We start from the raw sequence: 11,403 nt of genomic DNA, 5'->3' as shown, positions 1-11,403 counted from the left end.
AAGTCTCAAAAAAAAAAAAAAATTAATAACAATAAAGAGTTTGAGACCAGTCTGGCCAACATGGTGAAACCCTGTCTCTACTAAAAACACACAAAAAATTAGCTGGGCATGTTGGTACATGTCTGTAATCCCAGCTACTCAGAGGCTGAGGCAGGAGAATCGCTTGAATTCAGGAGGTGGAGGTTGCAGTGAGCTGAGATGGCACAACTGCACTCTAACCTGGGTGTCGGAGTGAGACTCTGTCTCTAAATAAACAAATAAATAAATAAATAAGCTGGGCATGGTGGTGCATGCCTGTAATCCCAGCTACTCGGGAGGCTGAGGTGGTAGGATTGTTTGAGCCCAGGGAGTCAAGGCTGCAGTGAGCCGTAATAGCACCACTGCACTCCAGCTTGGGTGACAGACCCTCAAAGACAAGACAGAGACCCTGCCTCAAAGGAAAAAAAAAAGTTTCATTGTGTGTCCTTCATTGTGACTGGGTCCCATGCCCTAAGCCAATCGTGTGCTCTGATTGGCTAGGCCTGTCATTTGCCCAGCCCTGTTGACTAGGGGTGGGGTCAACTCTCCCTGAAGCCCAGGGATTGGAGCAGGGGAAGTGCCCTCCCAGAGGAATATCAAGGTATGGTTGCCAGGAGGGGGAAATGGCTGCTGGGCAGCAAAACAGCAGTTATCTATTAGACCCACATTTGCATTGTACTTTTCAGTGTGTGTCTCATGTGCATTATTTCTTGCTAGCTACTGTGACCTCTTGGCTGTTCCTGGAATGCTCATGTTTTCTCACCCCTTTAGGTCTTCAATGTTACCTACTCAACAAACCTTCCCTGAACACCCCATTTAAAATATGTAACCTCCCTCTACCTCTCCCCAAATTCTCAATTCCCCTTCTCTGCTTTATATATACATTCTTTCCTTAGAGCTTAACACTATCATATTATTTTACTTCTTTATTTTCTTACCAGGCTCTCCCAGTTGAAATGTAAGTTCCATGAGGTAGGGACTTGTGTCCATTCTGGTCACTGCTACATCATCTGTGGCAAAACAGTGTCTGGCACATAGTAGATACTCAATAAAAAATAGTTGACTGAATGAATGAATGTGCACAGCCATCCTGTGAGGTAGGTGGGATGGAGGTGATTCTCTCTGTGTTATAGATAAGGACATTGAAATTTGAGCAAAGGATCCTGTTGGTACAAAGATCAAAAAAAAATTTTTTTTTAACTTTAATTGTTCGGTGCTAATGAGAAAACAGCAGAGGGAACTTGATTCATTACAGTGTGTTCCAATCAAGTGAAGGTTAAATGATGCCCTGATGCAGTAGTTCAAATAGAGAAAGTGGTAGGAGAATTGAGTCATTGCCTGGCACGTGGTGATACAGGCATCCCCAACGCAGAAAGAACCACCTGCTTGATCACAGTCAGAATTAAATCATGCTGGGAGTAGCAATTTTGTTTCAGCAAATAGCAACAGTTACATTTAAATTAGTGTGGCTAATTTGAATCTTACTGGTTTTATAGTTTCTTTTAAATAGAATTTGTAAGCTTGTTTTCATTTTATAGTTGATTGTAAACCCCAAACCTTAAGAAGTGTTGTGCCTAGTTTTATGTTCATACACATTTAAGGAACATTAAAATAAAAATTAAGTAACTTTGTGAGGATTTGTATCCTTTCAAAAGGAACTTGCTTAGTATTCAAGATAGAGAAACATTGTTTCAGAAGATTCAAATCATCCTCTCACTGGAGATAAAAAGGAGGAGTTGCAGAAAGACATTCTTAGAACAGTGCTCAGAAGTTTATTACCAGGAACTTAAAGACTGTCTGGTGAATCCAGCCCTGCCATTTTGCAGATAAGTAAACTGAAGCCCAGCGAGCTCAGGTCTCCTTGCCTTGTCCTGCTTCTCACATAAGGATATCTACCCCTGAAAGCTATCCCATCATTTCCATGGAAATGATCTGGACAGAGTGGCTTTTCAGCTAGTGGCTGCTGTAATTGGTAAGGCCAATGCTGTGTTGTGGGGGAGGTGGAGGGTTAGGCATCAAATTGGGGGTTACTGATTCTTCCAATCTGTGAACATAATAAATCATCTTTCCGTTTATCTAGGTCTTCACATTCTCAGCTGTGATTTGGGTGTGTTGCTCTGATTTTTGCTGGGAACAAGAGACAGCTGGGGAAGAGCTCCCAGCCCTCCTTGGAGGGCCCAGGCTGGGCAGCTCTCAAGCCTGACTAGCTCTGCTCCCAGAGCTGACCTCAAGGTAGCCATCTAAGGTAGAGATTTCTGATGGTCCAGGTTGGTTTACCCTAGGTATCTGGGGGAGATAAATATGCCTGATCACTAGGGAAAAGAGTGTATCTGGCCTGGCGCGGTGGTGCGTGCTTGTAATCCCAGCACTTTGGGAGGCCAAGGAGGGTGTATCACCTGAAGTCAGGAGTTCGAGACCAGCCTGACCAATATGGTGAAAACCCATCTCTACTTAAAAAAAAAAAAAAAAAGAAAGAAATTAGCTGGTGTGGTGGCACATGCCTGTAATCCCAGCTATTTGGGAGGCTGAGACAGGAGAATTGCTTGAGGCGGAGGTTGCAGTGAGCTGAGATCATGCCATTGCACTCCAGCATGGGCAACAAGAGTGAAACTCTATCAAAAAAAAAAAAAAAAAAAAAAGAGTGAACCAGATAGGCCAGATATTCTCTCACCCGAGACCCTAGAGCTGGGCAGAGCATGGGAAGCACAGGAACTTTTCTGCCAGCCTCTTATTAGAGATCCCGCACGAGGGAAACTGCTGAGTGTCTCCTGCCCTGCCTCACTGGTCTCTGGTGGGAGGGAGAGGAATTGGCCCTAGGGCAAACTGTTCCAGTGAAGCAGAAGCTGGTGTGGAGGAATTCATCCTGGTGGGTGATGGCTGAGTGCTGCTGGCTGGGGCATCGGAGTAGGGACAGCCAACTCAATTTCACCACCATGGGCTTCATGAGCTTCTCAGGAGGCCCAAGAATTTGGGAAATGCTTGTGTGGACTATGGCAAAGGACTGGCCTCCCCAAGCCTCCCATGGATTGATGGAGAAACAGGCAGTGAGATGGAATTTGGCTAATGCCATTTTTCATTTCATGAATATTGAACTGGAACACCTATTGTGTCCTAGGCCCTGTGTTACACTGAGTGGGGGAAAGAACAGAGTTGAGGCTTCATAAAGGGAGTGTGAGAGAAAAAATGGACAAAGGACTAAAATAAAGCAAAGTATACTCTCTTAGTTACAAATGGTATGCTATGGGCGTTTGGGGAAGAGGAGTCTATTAACTATATTGCTACTGGGACTGGGGACAAAACTGAGGTTTCTGATTTCCCAAGCCCAAAACCCAAAAAACTATAGTGATTTATTTCCTACCTCCTTCTAGCATTCTACAAACACTCTAATGACTACCATGCCCTGGGCTCTTAGGAAGAGCTCATAGGAGCCTATCACCATTAGGCTGTAAGGTTAGAGAAGAACTCAGGATACAAGGAAGGCAATGGCCAGATATCTAGGTGGGAGGTCCATAGTGCTTTTAGTTTCCAGAATCTTGCAGATCCTACGTGTCTATGTCTCCCCACAGGGCCTCACATGGTCAGTCACCCATAGCAGGGTGGAAAAGAAATTCATGAGCATTGAGGTGGCCTGCTGCATGCCAGGCATGGGGCTGGCACTCTCCCTTCTTTATGTCACCTCATGTGTCAATCCAGTTCTTTTTTTTTTTTTTTTTTTTTTTTTTTTGAGATGGAGTTTCACTCTTGTTGCCCAGGCTGGAGTGCAATGGTGTGATCTCAGCTCACCACAACCTCCACCTCCTGGGTTCAAGTGATTTTCCTGCTTCAGCCTCCCGAGTAGCTGGGATTACAGGCATGCGCCACCACGCTTGGCTAATTTTTTGTATTTAGTAAAGGTTGTCTTATACTGAGACTAAAGTCCCCAGTATCATTTCACAGGGTGGTGGCCATGAGTGAGAAGATGGGTCAGTCTGTTACCTTGGTCCATCTCAGGACCTCCCTTATTGAGAAGATAAGTTCATCAGTTATTGTTTCAACTTACTTCCTTACCGTCTTCCCACACACTATGGGCATCCTCACGCATCATAACTCCCCCTTTTCTTTCCTCAGGCTCAGATGAGGGTCTTTCTTTTCTTTCTTTTTTTTTTCTTTTTTTCTTTTCTTTTTTTTTTGAGACCGAGTCTCGCTCTGTCACCCAGGCTGGGGTGCAGTGGTACGATCTCAGCTCACTGCAACCTCTGCCTCCTGGGCTCAAGCGATCTGCCACCTCAACCTCCCAAGTAGCTGAGACAACAGGTGTAAACCACCATATCTGGCTAATTTTTGTATTTTTAGTAGAGATGGGGTTTCACCATGTTGGCCAGGCTGGTTTTGAACTCCTGGGCTCAAGTGATCCGCTTGCCTTGGCCATCCAAAGTGCTGGGATTACAGGCGTGAGCCACCTCACCCAGCCAGATGAGGGTCTTTCTTCTTGTTCAATGGCCCATCCCTTAGCCTGTGTCCTTGAACCCATATGGTCCTATCTCCTCAAGAACTTTGTGCTATCCCTCAACTTTCCTTTTTTTTTTCTAGACAGTGTCTGGCTCTGTCACCCAGGCTGGAGTGCAGTGGCCCAATCATGGCTCATTGCAGCCTAGACTTCCCAGGCTCTAGCAATCTTCCCACCTCAGTCTTCCAAGTAGCTGGGACCACAGGTGCACTCTACCACGCCCGGCTAATTTTTAGTATTTTTGGTAGAGATAGGTTTTTACCATGTCACCCAGGCTGGTTTCGAACTCCTGAGTTCAAGCGATCCACCTGCCTTGGCCATCCAAAGTTCTGGGATTACAGGCATGAGCCACTCCACCTGGCTCCCTTAACTTTCTTTTGCTTACATTTTCAACTTTTTCCTCTTAACTGAATTCTTCTTTTCAAACAGCTCACATTTTCCAGTTTTAAAAGAAATCTTCCTTTGATCTCAGTACTTGCGTCTAGCTATTGCCCCTTTAGCTACTTCTTTTTCCCCTCTATATTCAGTCTCCATTTATTCACTCCTAATGTCTCTTTAAACTTACAGCTTTTGCCACTCTGCCAAAATTCCATTGGCCAAGGTCACCAGTGAATTTTCAACTGTCATATCCAAGAACACTGTTTAGGCCTTATTTTCCAGACTTTTTGAATATATCTGATATTGCCAATTCCTCTTACTTTGAAACCTTACTCCTTTGACCTCCTCAACGTCATATACTCCAGGCCCTCCTCGTTCCTGGATGACCATTTTCTTTGTCTCCTTCAGGGGTTCTTGTTCTTTGCTGTCCCTTTCTAAGTGTTGTTCTCCAGGGTTCTGCCCTCTTCTCATGTCCACCTGGGCATTCTTCATGGGTGGTCTCCTGGTGTTAATATCATCCATATGCAGATGACTCTCAACTCTGTTTTGCCTGAGGTCAGGGCTATGCAGTCAAACTGCTTGCTGGACTATGGAATCTGGACATTCTAAGAGCACTCCAAATTCACTGGTTCAAACTCAATCCATGATTCTGTTCCTAAATATTTTCCTTTTCTGTTCTATCTTAATTGGTCATAGTGCCACCATTCCCCAGATCATCTAAACTATAAACTCATGATTAAAGCAGGATTGCTCAACCTCAGCACTCTTGATATTTTGGGCTGGTTAATTCTTTCTTTCTTTCATATTTGGCTGGTTAATTCTTTCTTTCTTTTTTTCTGGACAGAGTGTTGCTCTGTCACCCAGGCTGGAATGCAATGGTGCAATCATGGCTCACTGCAGCCCTGACCTCCTAGGCTCAAGCAATCCTCCTGCCTCAGCCTCCCAAGTAGCTGAGAATACAGATTCACACCACCATGGCCAGCTAATTTTTGTATTTTTCGTAAAGACGGGTTTTCGCCACATTGCCCAGGCTGGTCTCGAACCCCTGACCTCAAGCGATCCACCTGCCTCAGCTTCCCAAAGTGTTGGGATTACAGGCATGAGCCATCATGCCTGGCCTGGATAATTCTTTGTTGTGGGGATGCTGTCCTATCCATTGTAGAATGTTTAGCAGCATTCCCAACCTGCATCCACTGGATGCCAGTAGGAACCCACCAGCTGTGATGACCCAAAATGACTCCAGACATCAACAAATATCCCTTGTGAGGGGGAGCTGTTAAAATATCCTAGAGTTGAGAACCACTGGGGTTAAAGGCACAGGTCTGGGAGTCACATGTACTGGTGCCATTTTGGACTAGTTACTACCTCTCTGAGCCTCAGTTTGTTTTCTCTGTAAGACAGAGAAACACCTCATAGGAGGAACTTAATATAGGTAAAGTGCATGGGATCTCTCAACAAAAACACTTATCTTTTCTCCAGACTCCTAGGTCTTTCAGTTTTATCCCCTAAGTATTTCTGGTCTATCCACACTTTTCCATTTCAACCTGGATTATTGCAACAGCTTTGCAACTGGTGTCAAAGCTTCCAGCCAGCCTTGCTCCCTTTAGATCCACACTCCACCTGGCACATGAGGCCTTCATGGTCTGGCTGCTTTGCACCTCTCTAGCCCCGTCTCTTGCCCCTCCCAGCCTTGGATTTCTAGTCCAGCCACGTTGAGATGCTAGACATTCCTTTGTATACCATGCAGTTTCCTGTCCTTGTGCATTAGCTTGTGCTGGTCCTTCCTTCTGGAGTAACTTCCCACACTCTTTATCTGGCTGACTCTCATTCTTTAACGTTCACTTAAGTTTCACCTCCTCCAAAAAGTTAAGCCTGGAGCCTCCTTTCCCATGGGGTTCAGTGCCCCTCATCTGTTCCAACAGTACCCTTGTCAGATCTCTCTCCTTGCGTCTAACTCATGACATCATATTTTTGTTTCTGTGTCTGTCTGCTGGGCTGTGTGCGACAGGGACTATGGCTTTTTCGTCTCTGTATACATCTAGTACATTCCCTGATACGCAGATGGTGCTCAGCAAATATTTATTGAGTGAATGAATGGATACAGCACTACCATTACCCTCTGTGTTAGGTTTAGAGCCACAGTTTAGAAGCAGTGATAAAATAGTCCATAAATCAGCTGTCTCTGTGGCTCAGAAGCAGTGCTTCCTCAGCCAGGGGCTTTTGGAAGGCACAGTGCTGGAGGGTAACACTCATATGAATATGTGTGGTTGACGAATGATGCAGCCAGAGACACCACCCGATATCTGCTCACAACAGCAGCAGTGGCTCTTCTGAGAATCAAGGGGCACTTTCTTCACCTTTTCCATGGGTGGCTTTCAGGTATCCACCATCGCCTGGAGAGAAGGTAGAGGACAAAATCCAGCCCATAATTCAGGGCCCTTACTGTCAGTGAACTTCTTCTTCTAACTCCTTCACTCACTTCTGAATTGACATATTTGCATTTTAAATTTAAATTTTAATTTTAATTTTTGCAGTTGATGCAGCCATTCATCCTACAAATACAGTCCTCCCTTAGTATTGGCAGGGTATTGGTTTCAGCATCCCCATGGATACCAAAATCTGAGGATGCTCAAGTCCCTCACAGTCAGCCTGGGTATCTGCAGGTTCTGAAGCCTGTGGATATAAAGGGCCAAATGCATATATGTATGTATATATTTTGAGACAGTCTTGTTTTGTCACCCAGGCTGGAGTGCAATGGTGAAAATGCACCTCACTGCAACCTCGACCTCCCAGGCTCAAGCGAGTCTCCCGCCTCAGCTTCCCAAGTAGCTGGGACTACAGGCGTGTACCACCATGCCCAGCTAATTTTTGTATTTTTAGTAAGGACGGGGTTTTGCCACGTTGGCCAGGCTGGTCTCCAACTCCTGGGCTCAAGCGATCCGCCCGCCTCAGCCTCTCAAAGTGCTGGGATTACAGGTGTGAGCCACCACCACCGTGGCCAGCCTCAAATCCATAAATTAAGCTCTACTATGTGCTGGGTGCTGGGGTGGAAGACTGGCACATCTGTTGTTCACAATACAGTGCATAACCTAGGAGAGGTTTATTTGCTACTGTTCTTCGGAACCGGGATCCCATAGAGGAGCCTGCCAGAACGCGAGGCCTGCTCCTTCCCGGGCATTAGCGCGTTTAGACTCTCCTCTTACTAAGCCCAGGGAAAGGAGTCCTGGCAGGTGGCAAGCAGAAGTTAGAGCTATTTAGTCACTCCCGCCCTCCATCCTCCTCCAATGACAATAAGGTTTTGTTTGTCAGGCATAAGGTTACCGGATTGGCCTGTGAAGTCCAGAAGCTCTTTCCGCGCTCGGCTCTTTGAGCCTCAGTTTCCCCATCTGTCAGGCGTGTGTATGTGGGAGGGGGGTACGGAGTAGATTTACCTAGATCACTCGGGGCTGTCCCTTCCAGTTTTGAGGGTGATGTCGGGGTGTCTGTGAGGAGGAAGGAGGACCCTGCCACGCGAAGGTAGTTTTGGTCGCAGCAGCCAGCCAAGTGTGCCCGCGGAGACCGGCAGGGAATTCCGGGAGGCCCCGCTGTGGAGCGGTCCCCAGAGCCCGAGGGCGAGCTGGAAGAGTTCCTGCGGCGAGGCGGGAACGCTCGGTAGCCTCTGAGAGCAGTTGGCTGGCGAGAAACCGGGTTCCTGCAGGGCAGGGATCAGCCGGGTCGCGCCTTGTAGGGTGGGGTGGGGTGAGGTGGGGCGGGGCCGGGGGGGGGGGCGGCGGTGGAGTCGTGAAATTCCCAAGAAATTCCTTTCCATTGCCCCACTCCGCCCCCTTTCCTAGGGTGCCGACCTGCCCAGACCCAGGTTCCCTGGGAAAGAGAAAATGAATGTTCTTCGGGTTTCCTCGCGTCCTTTCTCCAGCCCCCTCCCACCCCGGGGTTTGGAGCGCGCGTGGGAGCGCAATAACGGTGGCGGGGAACGGGTCCAATCCCGGCGGCTCCTGGGGCTCCCAAGCGCGCTGCCACTCAGTCCCCGAGCTCGGGGAGGCGTCTCCCAGCTTCGGTCCAGTTCAGCTTAAGCTGGCGTCACATGAGCCGCGGGGGAACGGGCACCGCGGGAGTGGGCGGGGGTGTGCGCGCCGGGAGGGGGCCGCCCAGTCCACCTATATGCGCCGCAGCCCGGCTGACGGATGCCAGAAATTCCCAATGAGAGGCGATGGGGGGAAGTTTGGGCAACTCGGCCTGGCCAATGGAGAGCCTCGGGAGGGCTCTGCCCCTTCCCCCCGCCCCCGCCCGCCTCGGCTCCCGCAGCGCTAGTGTGTCCGCCTAGCTCAGTGTGCGTGGAGATTAGGTCCAAGCGCCCGCCCAGAGGCAGGCAGTCCGCGAGCCCAGCCGCCGCTGTCGCCGCCAGTAGCAGCCTTCGCCAGCAGCGCCGCGGCGGAACCGGGCGCAGGGGAGCGAGCCCGGCCCCGCCAGCCCAGCCCAGCCCAGCCCAGCCCAGCCCTACTCCCTCCCCACGCCAGGGCAGCAGCCGTTGCTCAGAGAGAAGGTGGAGGAAGAAATCCAGACCCTAGCACGCGCGCACCATCATGGACCATTATGATTCTCAGCAAACCAACGATTACATGCAGCCAGAAGAGGACTGGGACCGGGACCTGCTCCTGGACCCGGCCTGGGAGAAGCAGCAGAGAAAGGTTAGCAGCCGCCCCTGCCCGCCGCAGCCCCCAGCCCCCAGCCCCCGACCCGCTCTGCCCGCCGGGCTCGCGGCTCCGGGCTCTGAACCGGTTCCGGGCGCGCACGGGAGGGGGCGGGGGCGGTGCGGCCGTTGCGAGGTGGGGTGTTGGGTTACAGGCGCCTGGCGGAAGGGGGAGCGCCCCTGCCCCGGAGCCCGGGAACGCCGGGCCGGAGCGCGGGGAGGTGGCGCCGCTGGCGGGCAGGTCTCCTTGGGGGTCCGTGGTCCAGGCCACCCTGCGGCTGTTGCAACCATCCCCGCGTGGGCTGTGCTCGGGGGCGGTGGTCTTCAGGCTGGGGCTGAGACCCCGGCTCGGGGCTGCTTGCTCCGGATCGATTTTCCCTTTTCTTCCGCCCCCGGCCACCTCTCCATATGGCGTGCGGTGGCAGCACCGCTTCCTGGGCCGCCCTGGGTTCAACCTGAGCGGCGGGCCTCCCGGGACCCTGCTGCCCCTTAGGCGGAGGGGAGAGCGCCGGAGAGATCGGCGGCCGCCTCCGGATCTGCCTAGAGGAGGACCAGCTGGAGTGCGGCTGGGGACGAGAAAACTGGGGGGCGTACGCGGGCTCCCCCGCGGGCCCTGTGGGGGCGGGGTCAGGACAGCAGACCGTTTTATTGCTTAACTCAGTGTGTTGGAAGCTGTAAGCCCCACATGGGCTTGCGTCTACGTCCTGCCCCTCCGACCCCCGGGAAAGGTGGGCAGCTCGGTTCGAGTTGAGGGGCTCCAGAACGAGGGTCAGTCTTAGGGGATATTTGGTGCCAGTCACTGGGGATCCCTACTTAGCCACGGAGCTGCATCCCAGGCAGGCGCGGTGTGCCGGGTGCGCGCCCCGCCACGGGAGCTGGGCTCGGAGCTGGCGATGGGACCCGGGCACAGTGGCCAGTGGCAGGAAGAGGTCAGAAACCACTCGTGGTGGTGGGGGGAGGGCGCCTCAACCCTACCGCTGCTTCCTGCCTGCGCGGTGAGCCCGTGCCCCCAGGCGGCCACGTACCCTGAATACCCCTTTCCCTCCCCCTCCTCCCGGCTGCCCGCTTCCATCCGGTCCCTCCCCGTTTCATACCCTCCCCACCCCCAGGCTGATCTGGGAATGGGGTTTTGGGTGGGGGGGGACAGGATGGCGCGTCCCTTTGGATAGTGCGGTTAGGGCTGGGCTTGAGGGAGAACGCTCATGTCCAAAAATGGTAACATTCATTCCCTTTTTTAAACTTAAAAGGGGGGTAGTTTATAGAGCCGACTGAAGTTTTTTTTTTTCAGCCAAAGGCATCCTGTATTAGCTCACTCAGGAATCCTAGGCCCTGAAACGGAGCCCTTTTACTCACTTCATCAGACAGGCAGAGGTAATCTAAAACACACACAATGGGCTTCCTCAAAGCAGGATGACCTGGGCCGCGGTGCCCAAGGCCTATGCAGGGCTGGGCGCTATACAGCGACATCGGTCATCTACATCGGACATGGGAAGGTCCCCTGACTTCGAACTGACTTCTTTGTAATGTGCCAGTTGCTTAAACTCCCCCTCTTCCTGTCATCTTCCTAGTAAGAGCTGAGGACTGGGGGCTGCAGACAGTCCCCCACTCACTTGGCTTATTTCCTGGGACCATGGGTGCTGTGGGTGGAACTGAAAAGTGAGTGAGTAATTTGGAGATCCCTATGGGGCACCAGGCAGAAGGCTCTTTAATAATTTCAGGGTGAAGCCTTCTTGAGAATGGATTTTAAATTAGAAGTGAGATTAGGGTGGTGGATTGGGGTCTTCCCTGGGGGTTAGAATCGAAGGAGAAATCCCTGCTTAGGGAGCACCTGCTT

At 50.9% G+C, this 11,403-nt stretch overlaps 2 protein-coding genes across 5 annotated transcripts in view; one reads left to right on the top strand and one right to left on the bottom strand.

Moving 5' to 3' along the window:
* Nucleotides 1–1,021: 1,021 nt before the first annotated feature.
* LOC107968281 (uncharacterized) lies at nucleotides 1,022–9,461 on the bottom strand. The gene is made up of 5 exons (XM_054665861.1): nucleotides 9,451–9,461; nucleotides 8,725–8,931; nucleotides 8,314–8,573; nucleotides 2,690–2,806; nucleotides 1,022–1,140 (listed from the first exon to the last, which is right to left on the bottom strand). The coding sequence occupies exons 1-5, from the start codon at nucleotides 9,459–9,461 to the stop codon at nucleotides 1,064–1,066; spliced, it is 672 nt and encodes a 223-aa protein (XP_054521836.1). The 3' UTR covers nucleotides 1,022–1,063.
* Nucleotides 8,839–11,403, top strand: part of ACTN1 (actinin alpha 1) — a 105,944-nt gene continuing 103,379 nt past the window's right edge. For 3 of the 4 annotated variants that reach the window (XM_024348758.3, XM_016926257.4, XM_054666048.2), the window contains exon 1: nucleotides 9,128–9,567. In XM_024348758.3, the coding sequence (XP_024204526.1) occupies nucleotides 9,463–9,567 (105 nt within the window). In that variant the 5' untranslated portion in view covers nucleotides 9,128–9,462. Of the gene's footprint in view, nucleotides 9,568–11,403 lie in introns of all 4 variants that reach the window. The other variant, XM_024348757.3, reaches the window with a different exon arrangement.

This window comes from Pan troglodytes, chromosome 15 (assembly GCF_028858775.2).
Source record: "Pan troglodytes isolate AG18354 chromosome 15, NHGRI_mPanTro3-v2.0_pri, whole genome shotgun sequence".
NCBI lineage: Eukaryota > Metazoa > Chordata > Mammalia > Primates > Hominidae > Pan > Pan troglodytes.
Note: the sequence above shows the minus strand (reverse complement) of the source record. Positions and strands in the feature narration are given on the sequence as shown.